The 13,739-nt window shown below is 37.4% G+C and overlaps 1 protein-coding gene across 1 annotated transcript; it reads right to left on the reverse strand.

Moving 5' to 3' along the window:
- Positions 1–3,685: 3,685 nt before the first annotated feature.
- Positions 3,686–12,924, reverse strand: LOC128025450 (protein transport protein Sec24C; the record flags this gene model as incomplete). The annotated part of the gene is given in 17 exon segments (XM_052611846.1): positions 3,686–5,595; positions 6,642–6,731; positions 6,953–7,144; positions 7,230–7,409; positions 7,568–7,686; positions 8,344–8,482; positions 8,616–8,761; positions 9,282–9,378; positions 9,477–9,647; positions 9,832–9,948; positions 10,142–10,235; positions 11,550–11,741; positions 11,860–11,984; positions 12,080–12,195; positions 12,285–12,423; positions 12,507–12,634; positions 12,813–12,924. Coding segments are annotated over 17 exon segments (2,298 nt in total), but the record flags the coding sequence as incomplete, so codon positions are not given.
- Positions 12,925–13,739: the final 815 nt, after the last annotated feature.

Consider the following 13,739-nt stretch of genomic DNA (forward strand, 5'->3'; position numbering starts at 1 on the left):
ATGCACATCTGTGACCCATATAACTGAGGTGATGATACTCGGGTGGGCAGGTGGTCATCCTCGTGGGTGGAGAAATCTGTCCTGCAGACCGACAGATACACGGACACGCGCAGATGGTGCAGGAACTCTGCCTTCATTCTGTCTTCTTAAGAAGAATCTTAAAGTTCATCTCCAGGTCTTAATCGAGGACACGCAGATCTGAGGTTTCCGTGTGAACGCTCGGTTATATCTCTGTTATGACAGAAATAGGCTTCACGAGGACAGAACAAGAGCGTGTGTGTGTGTGTCCGTGTGTGTTTGTGTGTGTGTTTACTATCCTCCACACTGTCACCGACACTAGCAGCAACACCTGCTGGACAAACTCTGCAAATTATTCCTAACAGGAAAAAGAGGCTTGCTTTAATTTAAAGACCTTATATTGACAAAGTGTCTACTTTTATAGGACAATCTAAAAAAAAAAAAAAAGTAGCTTTTTTTTTTTTTTACTGCACGGGAAAGCGTTTACATGGCGATACAAAATCTGAAATCATTTTAGTGTAAATATACATATACAAATATAATTATAATCGTTTATTTACTTATTGTTCATCGGAATTTCTTCAACTTCAGGCACTTTTATAGTCATGTGATTCATATTAAAACTCGATTATTGTTATATGATCACATTAAAATGTTTAGGAAAATATCATTTAGATTTGTTACTTTTAAAATGCACAAAAATATTATATCTAAATATAAGTAAATATATATGTTTTCTATTCAGTTTTAGATTTTATGTATTGTATATCTTTATTATTTTGTGTGTGAATTAAAAAATATCAATAAAAACAAAAGAAAATATAAAATTAATTCTAAATCAATATTTTCAAAAAACAATATTTAACACACACACACACACACACATATAATAAAAAGTAATAATAGTGAAAAAAAATTTTTTTTTAATGACTTTCACTTAGTGTCATTTCCATAACTAGAAATTTGGCCAAAATTCTTTATTTTTTTGAAGTGTAATGTCACACACAGGATGCTATTAAACAGTACAAAATTCGATTCACTTATAAAATTGTTCAGTTAAACTCCCTAACAAGCTATATGATTTCAGATATAATTTTAATAATTAGGGTTGTAAATAGGCTATGTATTGAAAAATGAGGAAGAAATGTTCAGTGATTGCTAGCGGCATCAGTGAGTAGCTGAGACATTAGAGCAGTCACGCACAGTCCCTTCAGCAGGCCGGTTAAACATCAGTCCCTCGGGACAGGGGCTAATCACTTCTGCTTGGACTTCGAGAGGCAGGCTTCAAAGCAGAACGTGAGGTGTGTGTGAGAGAGACGGATGAGGGTGGCTGGGGCCTTGTTAATGCTAAATGTATGATGTGGGTTGTGACTGATCTCACAGCAGGTGTCAAAGCCCTGATTTGCTGCACACAAACAGGGATGTCTCCATGAGCCTCAGTCTCCAGGGGTTCACTCTCCATTACGTCACGGGGCAAGCAGGAGTCACTGGACACAACATACAAGCTCCAACCACAAGATGTGCATGCGATATACGTGTTGCAAGACAAAAAAAAGCAGTTGTATTCCAACAATCATTAAAAATCTAGTCCTATATCCCTGTATAACACTATTGCAACTTAATCGGTTTTAAATTAAAATACACAAAATTTATATGTAAAATATAAATTAAGTATATAGAAATTAACACACACACATATTTTTTAACAGCCCGAAACTCTTTGTATTTTATTACATTTATATATGTTTTATAAAATATATTTAATATGTTTTAAAACACACACACACACACACATACATATATATATATGGACTTTTAACTGCCCTAAATGAAAAATCTAAATAAATAAATATAAAATAAAAAACCTACACACTTTGAATATTATAAAAAATATATATACATCTTATATTATATATTTTAAATATTACATTTCTCATTTCCCAATCCAGTTTGATTGGTCTAGACAAATTTCTGTGACATCTGTTGGGCAGTATAGGGACATTTTATGAGTGGTTTTCCAAGAAAATTTAATAACATGAATAATAATGTAAGCCTCTTATTTTATCTTTTAAGTCCTTCATGTAGTTGACTTCAATGTAATATACTACTCACATGTAATTTATTGTATAGGTCATTCACATGCTCTGTGGGATGTTATTAAGCCCTGTTCTGCCCTCTCTAATACTAATATACTGATTGATTACACATGGAGTTTAAGAAAACCTTTTAATGAACAAAACTACAGGAGAGAGGCTGAAAAATATAGTGAAAGAACTTCATATCAAATAAACTACATAGAAACACCATGAAAACACCTGATGAGTGAAGATTTACACCGTGTTTATTTTTTGATATATTCAAAGGCTTGTCCCTCTTTTTATTCCTTTTTTATCAAAATAGCTAATACCCTATGTCACAACAACAAACTGTAATTTGCAGCTTGCTAATGTTAATCCGAGGCAGGCAGTGTTGAGATAAGATTTGTTCCCATTTTAGAGAGAGGTAGTTTTTTTTTGGAGTGCAAAATGAGTTACCAATAGTATTTGTGTGCAAAATTTTATTTTTGTCAACTTACAAGTACACAAGCATTTACAAAGCCTTCATATGTGACTCTGGCAGAGAAAGTACATATGTCAGGATGGAGTTGTTATAGACATGACACGAGAGAGAGAGAGCAGCTGCTAGGGTTTAATTTACTGGCTCTTAAAATATCATGTCTGCACTGGTAGATTACGGTTTATTAAAAAGTAATAAAGATTTTATAATGCTCACATGCATTCAATTATGTCAATATATTTAAGTATTATCAAAATGGCAAACCGAAGAATAGAAATCAAAATTACTAGCAGCAAACAAAAAAAATAATAAAAAGATGAACACTTGCTCAAAAGTTTAAGATTTTCTTAGTATTTTTAAAATAAAATTCTCTTACTCAAGGCTACATTTATTTGATCAAAATACAGTAAAAACCCATAATATTGTGAAATATGGTTACAATTTTAAAAAGGCATTTTAAATTTGACTAATAATTTAGTCTTCAATGTCACATGGTCCTTCAGAAATCATTCGAATATGCTAATTTAAAGCTCAAGAAATGTTTCTTATTTAGGTCAAACAGTTGTGCTGCTTAACAGTTCTGTGGAAACGGCGAAACATTTGTTTTTTTTTTCAGGATTTTTCTTTTGATGAAAAATTTGGGGTTAGTTGTGGGGGGGATAAGGACCCCAATCTTTTTTTCAACTGTAGTATATATAGTGGTTGACTGCACAAAGGGTGCCATCACGATACTTCTAACTCTCTGAGACAGACTTGATGAACACACCTTTAATGCAATCATCACATCACTCCCCCTAAAGTCTGGCTCACTCGGTTTCATAATGCAGCTTAAAGCATAATGCAGCTTTATTTTAAGCGCGTCTGATGCTCTGGACATGGAATGTGCTTTGAGGTCAGATTAAGATCAGAGATCACGACACAAGATCCTCCTCATCCACAACAAATACATCAAAATGAGGCCAGGATGTTGAACTGATAAAAATCTCAGTGTGCATTTTACTCTGCTTTAACCTCACATTTCTGCAGCATTTGACCGTCTAGTTTGAATTCTGAATCTAATATATTGCACTGTGGATACACAGATGGATTGGTAAGAGCGCAGGAGTCAATGAATTGATATAGGCATTTATTTGCAGTCAGGAGGCATAGATGAAACAAGACGACACGACTCTGAAAAACACTGAGGAGTCTGTGGCCAACAAAAACATTATTAAATCAATAAATAAAAACAGGCTGATCCCTCGGTTCTAAAGAGAACCTCACTAGGATACACCTCTGAGAAACACACACCAGCTCACCCCGTTATATAAAAGAGCTCTGTAATAATAGATAAAAATGTCTTTCAAAGGGCTAAGATGAGCTTGTAAAAGATTCTGTAGCATTGAGAGGGGGGGGGGGAATGAATTCATGCAGTTCACTTAAAGGTTCAACAAAGCACACTAGCTTGACATCATTTTTAAAATGTGGTTTTTAATTCTGTACATGTAATAAATGCGATGACAAGGTAATTCAGTGTTGATTGCTTTTAAGGTCACAATTCCGCATGTGCTTCACGTCACTCGCTTAGAAACGGTCAGTTTCTAAATGAGTCCTGCACTCCACTCTCAGGCTCAGCACAGGCTTCCATTGCACAATGATTAATACCATAGAGCAGGGAGACGCCACTTGCTCCTTTAAACAGATTTAGAACATGATATTAAATCATAACTGATAAATGAACAAGCACATGTCAAGTAGTATACAGGTTACAACAGACCATACAGTAAAGAAAAAATTAAATAAAATGTAATCGGGAACTGAATTTATGCTTCTGTAATGTATGCCTGATTACTGAACCATCCTTTAGGGTTTCAACAACTCCCAATCTCCGGAGAGGCTCATCTGAATTTCAACTGCCTGTCCATGCATCCTTCGGGATCCATATTCTTCATCAGGAAGCAGAAACGTCACAAATGCATCAGTTTTAGCCATATCTGCTTCCTATAAAGAATTGGGCATGGAGAAAAGCAGCACAATATTCAGCTCCTGCTCTTGAACAGCTCCCCGCTTTCTTTTAAAGAGAAGTTGATGCATAGACTTATTTAGAATGTTTTTCGCAGAGTTTTTGAACGATTAACAGCACACTTCAAACTCCATTAGAGTCTATTAGGTTTTCCGCACACATTAAAAAGGTGACAGTGACAAAAATTAGACAAGACAAACAGAAAAACAAATGAAAAAGGAGAAACGGCATCAGTAAGGCAAGAAAAATTTATGCAGGAAAAAAAAAAATTGGATAGACATGGATCTAACTTGTTCTAAAACATCTTATATTCCACTATGAATCGAAAGATGAGGGATTTCATTTCACTGTATTCGGAGTAGGTCTAGATTAATTTCTAATGCGGTTATTTTTCTGTCATTTGGTACCTAGAGACCATTAATCAGTGCTAGAGTTTCTCACAAGAACACCCGGTACAATCAACATCAACGTTCACAGTCAAAAACACTCTAAAACCGGCTAGCTGTTCTGAAGGTGTTCGCTCCACAAAGCAGTTTAAGCTCTAATTGAGGCTTCACAACCTGATCCCAGATCAGCTGTAGAGCAGTAACAACAGCAGATCTCCTCTTCCATCACACACACAGTCTCACAAGCCTATCATCGGAAAGTGAGGAGAAGGCTGGGTCAAAACTCCCACCACTAAAACCAAAAGAACACCGTAATCTGATGGAGCAACATTTCCGTTACAAGGTGGCTTCTTCCTCAAGAGTCACGTGGATGAGATTATACTTGAGGGAGAGAAGATGATGGGCAAAGGGATTTTGTTTATTATGTTAAATAAAAAGTTAAAGGGCTTCTGAGTACAGAGCCTAGGGAAGAGAAGGGGGGACCTGATGCTCCTAGCTCAGGAGCTGACGAATCTCCTTGTGCATGTGACACAGGAAGTCCACGTAAGAGGCCCCTCCATTGTTGCTCTTATCCTCCACCAGGAAGTGTTTGAATATCAGCTCCAGCTTGTCTTCCTGTTTCACCACCATAAGCTGAAAGACAATGATTATTTACATATCAACTTTAAAAATAAGGGGGAAAATGAGTAAACTACTGGAGGAAAAAAACATTAATATCAGCTGTAGGCAATGTTCCCTCTAAGCTGTGCGCAGAAGAAATAATATGCCGCAAACAGGACAAATGCAAAAAAGCCATTTGATTTAACTCTAGTAAATGCAAAATAATTGCAATTCTCTGGCAAACCGCTATGGTGATGTTGTCACTATAGAACCAGTGAATGTGGTTTCATAGAAAGAATGATGTGCGACAAATCAGGTGTAGTGTGCAAACTCATACTAAGAGTAAGAGAACTAAAAATTAATGTTCACGTTTTTTGAAAAATACATTTACTATGTTATATTATAAGCCTAATAAATTATTGACCTCAAAAAAGGAGTTCATGAACAACAACTGATTCATTTTTTTAATATTAACTATATTATATATATATATATATAAAAAAAGTGTTTTCTCAGGTAACATAAAATGTGCATCATTTAGTTACATCGAGGACTAGATCCTCAAATATAAATATCACATAAAGGTAAAAGTTGTACACTTTGTGTGTGTGTGCTGTACAGCTCTGGTATAAAGAATGTTTTTGCTCAGGTGGCCGAAATGTGCACCCAACTGGGAGGTTGGGGTTCCATAAATGTCTAGCAACAACTACATAAATTGGGAGTGGGAGACCCGGGTTCGAATCCACTGTGAGACACCAATGTGTCCCTGAGCAAGACACTTAACCCCTAGTTGCTCCAGAGGCGTGCGACCTCTGACATATATAGCAATTGTAAGTCGCTTTGGATAAAAGCGTCAGCTAAATGAATAAATGTAAATGTAAAATGTAAATAAATTAAACCAAAAGTTTTTTTTTTTTAACACTTATCTTATAAATCACGAGTGACCCTTCCCCCTCAGAAGTAAAGACATTAATCTGGACTGACTGCTAATAACTGTATTGTACTGAGATGATACTAATATAAAAAAAAAGTTCAACAAGTGACAAGTGGCATAATATCAAGCCCTGTGACGTATTTACCTTCATGTATCGTGAGCGCTGTGCCCTGACCGACTCAATAATCTCCCTCAGTCTCTTTGAAAAAGGATTATCCAAAGCCGGCAGAGAGGTCTAAAGCAGCAAAACACACAATAAAAATCACCAATGTTCACATCATATTTTTCAAAACAAAATGCAACATGCAGAAACATTCCAAGCCTCCTTGGTAAAGTTTCATGTGATCATAAGTAATACCTGAGCTACACAACTGCTCCTGTATGAGAAATAAACCCTAATCTTTTATTTACATTATGTATGCATATTATTTTCTCAGCATTTATAAGGGGCTGTACCATGTTGGGGTCTATCTGGCCAAAGGCTGGCGTGCCAAAGATGTTCTGAAGCAGCTCCTGTTGGGCATTGACCCCCACCCAAAGGAAAATATTCAGTCCATTCTCTAATAGATAGACTCCTCCCCTAGACAGTCTCTCCTCCGAGTCCCTCACTGCCACAGGCAGAGATATGCTCTCAACATCCAACTTTTGCTGTAGAGAAACCGAGAATGTGCCATAATCATCACAGCTCAATTACAATATCAAATGGGCTGATATTATTGCGTTTGTCTCTCACCAGCGGAAGCAGACGAGGATAGAAGAACACATGGCTCTCAGATACATCCATAGTGCTGACCAGCTGTCTCAGGTAGGCACGGTCATCCAGAGAGACGTCCGCCCCGGGCTGGAGAACGTCACTCTTCAACACGCAGTTCAGGTACACGGGCAGTAGCTTCATACATTCTGGTAAAATCAACTGTACGCAGACAAATAGAAGTAAAAATAAGAAAAGATACACAATGCAGGACATGACAGAAACAATGAAGATATTTAATCATTAATAAATAGTTTTTGTATGAACAGTACACTGTGTTTTTATGTGTTGGTTGACGCATTATAATTTTTTATAGTTACCTGCCCTGCTGAAGATGGACTGGCACAGTTCTTGCGGTAACAGGCTAAGATCTGTGCACACTGATTCACCAGGCTATCACGTACATTCTTGATAGGACTGCTGAGTACACTCCGATATGCTGTAAACACATACAAACACAATCTTTAAACTCAAAGGTCCAGAACACACACACAAAAATTATATCTTCAAAAATTTTACATGAAAATGGACTATATTAAGATTAACTAACATTTCAGCTTCCACTGAGATGCTAAATAAGTAGGCGTTGATCGCTGTCAATCATAATTTATTACTGACTTGCCTTTGCAGGCTAGCTCTATTAAATTATGTAGGTAGACTGTGAAGGGAGCTCTATCTTTTGAAATCAAAACTAAAAACAAAAAACCAAGACCAAAACAAAGATGCATTATCGTTGATGTCGGAAGGGAGCACTAGCATTTTAGAAAACAAACCAAAGAAACAAAAACTAAAAACAAGACAAAATGGCAAAACAAAATAAATATGTGAATAAAAATAATAATAAAAATAAAAACACCAAACCAATTGTGTATTAAATGCTGTATGTACACTGGAAGGGAGCTCTATCTTTTGAAAACAAAACTAAAAAAGACAAAAAAACAAGTGAATTACAAGATAAAAATAAATAAAATTAAAAAATAAAATAAAACGGATTACAATTTTACATTGTTGTCACAGAGGTGGCCCAAAGAATGCTAGCGCAGGAAGCAGTGAGGTGTTTATCTGACCGTAAGAGGATGTGTGTGGTTTTACTCACCATATTTGGCGAAAAAGTTTATGATGGTGTCAGTCTCACAGTTCCTGTACAAGTCTGCCAGCTGAGAGCAGCAGTTCACTGCCATGTTAAGGATCCGCAGCCGTCGCTGGCCACTGCAGCTGGTGTACAGAACTGCACACTGGAAGAAGAGCGAGAGAAAGAGAGTACAGACAAAAAGGCTGGCACAGCTGAAGTCATTAAATGTTGAGATGACTCAACTCAGTGTAGCTGACACTTCACATATGAGTGCAATACTACACAGACACACACACCTGCATAAGAGCTCCAGTCTCCTCGCTGAGCTTGTCGTCATGTCTGAACTCCACGGTAACGGTCTTGTCACAGTCTAGTCCTGCCAGCTCTACATCTGTGGTGTTGCTCATGTAGAAGGAACCAAAGAAGTCGGTCGCCCGGATACCTGTCACAGCATCACACAAAAGTTCAACTCCTGTACACATATTCATTAAAAACTGATGATAAAAATGCAATTTAAAAAAAAAACATGAAGTGGCTGAAGACAACATGGCTGCTATATCTTAAGAGAGCTGTAGAATAAAATCATAAAAAATGCATTTATACATTTTTTACTGATCTGTTGTGGTTTGAAAATGGCCCTATATTGGCTTTTGAAGTTGAACACCTCTATTAAAATGTTCAAATAAATACAAAGATACTGCAGACTTGAGTAACAGCGGTGTAAATTCAGATTTCCCATCACTGGAATAAACTATGAATAGGTAATTGCTAATGAATAAAAACAGAAAACAATTTTTCAGTTGTAATACTACTTCACAATATTACTGTTTACTGTATTTGTAATGAAATAAACAGCCTTCACATTCACAACAACAGGTGTGTATAAATATGTCGTGAAGAACATAAAAAAATAAAAAAACAAGCAATAATTCAAAATCTTGTGTATAAAGCTGTGCATTTACCTGTGCTGGTGCGGACCCTCATCACTGCATCAAAGCCCATCGGCTTCTGCACATCTCTCCTCAGGTCATTGAGGAAACGCTCCTGGTCAGATGAAGCCTGAGACAAAACATAGTGAATGTTGTTTTTGTTTAAGGAGATTTCTTTGATCTGGTCCCGTATGGTATTAATGGCTAGGTGGTTTAGGTCTATCTTACCTGGAAGTAGGTGTATTTGTAGATGGAGCCACCCGTTGAAGTTGGGACCACCCCTAATGTTGCTACATCAACATACTGGTTGGGAAAGAGGAAGAGGTCCACACAGCAACCCTGTGCAACACACTCCTTGGCAAGGGTGTTGTAAAAACTAACTTGTGGCTGGAATAATGACTGCAAAAGAAATGGAGATGGAAACTTCACAATGTGCTGGAAAGGGTTCTTTAAAACTACCCAATAAACACCACATTAAAATGCCTTCTGTAACAATGTTCCCACAGTCCTCAGAATCTCAATGATGCCAAAATATTTTTAGAGACAGACACAATGCAATGAGCAGAACAGATTTAAGAGGCACCTTTTCTTTATCTGTTCCCACTAGTTTCTTATCCTCCCTGTTCTTCAGCTTGCCTGGAGCCTCAGCAATGGGAAGAGATGAGTGAAAAACAAAGAGCTTTCCGGCACAGTCTGCAGCCTAGATAAATTAAGAAATGTTACGGTTATTTAACGATTCCACTCTGAGTAGACACAAACCATTCAAACCAAAATAAAATGTTATACTAAAAGTTTCTTCCATTAACACTGTATACAGAAATGGTCCATTTAATTACTACAAGGCAATCACAATGCATTCATATGATGTACACTCACACAATAAGAACAAATACCTTGAGTGCTTCCAGCCCGGCCTGAATGACAGGCCCAAACACAGTCTCGGTTTCCCTCGTGTCTGCAAACATCTCAGGGATCTGATCCAACAAACTGTGGGCAACGTACATTTTCATAATCAATATATTGATGGTGAAAAATTCAGGAATTCTAGCTTTTATACTAGCTTAAATGAAAAAAATGATAATACACTACAGGGTACTTACTACATATGCACACACACACACACACACATTACAATTCAAAATTATTATTTTTTTAAGATACTGATATGTGGATGCATTATATTGACACACACAAAAAAAACACATTATAATTTTTTTTTTTAAAGGTACAGGTTGTAGGACCTGCCACGAGAGGGCACACTATCAAAACATTAACAATCGCGTGGGTTGATGACACTAAGGAGGAGCGTGGAATGATGGGATTTGTTGTCTTCTACCCAACCGCTGACGGCCATCAATGGAAATCAAGATCCATCAAGATGGAAAGATAAATAATGGATTTAAAGCGAGTTCAATGATTTGCGCGAGTAGATTGCATACAAAGTCAATGCAAAGACGTGACCAGACGATGAATCAGATGCGTCCTCATGCGGGTCTAGAGACGCAATGCCCCCCGTTTGGCGTGTATGCCCCATAATACTAATCCTGTTGATCGTTATAATAGTATATGTTTTATGTAAAGATACAAATCAAAACAACTCACATGTAGAGTAAAACAAGCGAGATCGGCATCTCTTTCTAGTTGAAGTTTGTCGCGAAGCTACTTCCGCATTTGTCCACGACACTGTTTTCATGTGGCATTTCGGTCAGTAAAGGCGGTAACAAAGGGTAACTAATGTCATTGACAGGCAACTGCACTGCACTGTGTCACTGTTTAGAATGGGAATTTTCTCATGATTAACAAGTAGTTGAAAACATTAGAGATATTGTTAATCATCAGCTGGACAAAATATATAAAACTAGCCTAGTGGTTTTTGGATATTTTACTGCAAATATCTTACAAATTTTACCTTTAACTGAAATATTTCACTACATTACAGTAAAAAAAATATAGTATAAATAAAAATGTAATTAAATAAATGCATACCGTATTGTTCAGACTATAAGTCGCATCAGTCCAAAAATACCGTCTACAGCCACGTGAGGGCGCTCTATGTTTTCAGGGAGAGGCTACAGGAGCAATGAGCAGCATAGAGCGCCCTCTTGTGGATGTAATGTAGACGGTAATGTTTTCGATTGGTTCATTTCAAATTAATTTTGATAAGGCGCACCTGACTATAAGTTGCAGGACCAGCCAAACTATGAAAAAAGTGCGACTTATAGTCCAGAAAATACGATACTTGAAAAAAAAAAAAAAAAAAAAACCTTTACAACAAAACTGAAACAAAAAACTGAAGCCTACCTCTCAATAACCACCCTGGACTCTGAGACATTGACCAGAAATCCATCCAGTAGGGGTACAAACATGTCAGCCACATCTGACACTACCATCATCTGTGGCTGGGCGAGAGAGGCCTTCACATTATAGAAATGAAGCACTTTGTTGTAAGTGACGAAGCCAACTCTAATGTTTGATTCCACATCAGGGTTCTCTCTGCAGGAATAATAGGCAATGTCAAAATTACACAAAATGTTTTGTTTTACATACAAAAAACAATCTCTCAACAGATATGAATGACTTTTCTGTGTTTTTCTGATGGATCTTAACTCACCTGGGCAAGTAGTCCAACAGTGTCTTCAGCTCCTGACATACGATTCCAACCATGCCGTTCTTTACAGCATTGTAGGACACATCAATCAGGAAGATGAAGGCCGGTGGCTGAGGGATCTTGTTGTTCTGTCAATAAATAGTATTAAAAATTAACAACCCCATACATATCAGTACAGAATTTCCTTAAGACTGTAATGGCATGATGGGAACATATACTGTACCTTACAGTAGTCCACAGTAGCCATAAACTCATAACTGCCCATGGAGAGCTCTGGTCGGTCATAGCAGTCCACCCTCTTCCCTGTGTGATCCAGATGCTGGAAGTAATGGGGAGGCACTAGGAGTGTTAAAGGAGAACAGAAACCAAAACATTAAATGTCGATTAGGATGAATACAACATAAGCGTGTTATGGGAGCATTACTAACCCTCGGTGACACAGCTGCAGAAGCCACACTGGAAACGACGGCCACCTTCGATAAACTGCATATATGGACACATATAGGCCTTACAGCGATTACAGCGGATGGGACCACTTTCTCCATGATCCACAAGATACGGTGGTGTCTGCCAGTAAAAAGGAATGAATGATGTCACACATGGAATCGACAACATGCAGGCGTACACACTCATAGAATGTGGCCTTTTACCTCATCTGCAGGCAGAGGGGCCAGGGGTTTGATGACAGCAGCCAGGGGCACCTGGGACTGTTTGGCCATGTCAGAATTGGAGGGCATGTTGTAGGCTGTACAACGGATATAGCGTGGACTCGCATTCCCTTTGGAGATATATAATGCATATTTTATCAAGACCTGTAACATCATGGAATAAAGCCTACTGTTTTACATTAGAAAAAATAAATAAATAGCATGCATTATACGGTATTAAGTAAGAAGTAATTCAAAGTTGTTTGATTCCAAAAAATGTCTAAAAGTACCTAATAGATATATTCTTACCTTGATCTTTAACTTGGAATTTGGTGGTGACAAGAGGTGGGGCTTGACCTCTGACCCCTGTACTAAAAGGTTCACTTCCCTTGTTTGCTTTGTCATCCTCGATAACCTGAATCTGAGTGAAAAAAAACACCCGCCTATGAAAGACTGACACACCTTTATTCATGAAAAAAACCACACCCTGACCTTTCAACCGATAAAACGCTTTTCTTTATGCTAATTTAGAACGAACCCAAACAGGATCAGTAAGTTTTTAAGTTTAGCGCCACATCTGATCATCTAAACCAGATTAAAGGAATATTCAGGGTTGAATAAGTTTCACCGACAACGCCCAATACATGCTGTCCCAATCACTTTAGCTCTAACATCAAACATTTTCTTACTGTCCCAATGTTATCTTTGTTTGGATTTTTGGTTTAACACTGAAATAAAGTCTGTGGTTAACACTAGCTTACATTTTTACATGTTATTCTACGACATAAAATATATCTGTGATTCTACACAAAACATGTAGAAATCAAACTTTCGTTGTTCACAAAGCTTAGTTTCTCCAAAAACCCAAAAGCAGATGGAAAAACCAGGTTGTCAACCAAAATTACTTCAGCCCTGCAGCTCTATGACTGCCCTCTTTTCATCCCAATAATGCCATTGACAGAGCACGAGTAGCCTCTAACCCAGAATATACCTTTAAATTATGGGCCAGAATGCGTACATTAAAAAGCCCAACAAACCATAAGTAAGAACATGTCAATCATGCACTCTGTTACTTTACTGCATGCAGGAGGAGTGTAGATATGAACTGTTTTGGGTGGGCACCGATGACCAGTAAAAAGTTAAATGAGAGTCATTTTCCAGAATCAAAGAAATTATGACTTAAAGGGACAGTCCACCCAAAAATGAAAGTTCTGTCATCATTGGTTCCCCCTTATG

The sequence above is a fragment of the Carassius gibelio genome, chromosome A12 (assembly GCF_023724105.1).
Source record: "Carassius gibelio isolate Cgi1373 ecotype wild population from Czech Republic chromosome A12, carGib1.2-hapl.c, whole genome shotgun sequence".
Classification (NCBI taxonomy): domain Eukaryota; kingdom Metazoa; phylum Chordata; class Actinopteri; order Cypriniformes; family Cyprinidae; genus Carassius; species Carassius gibelio.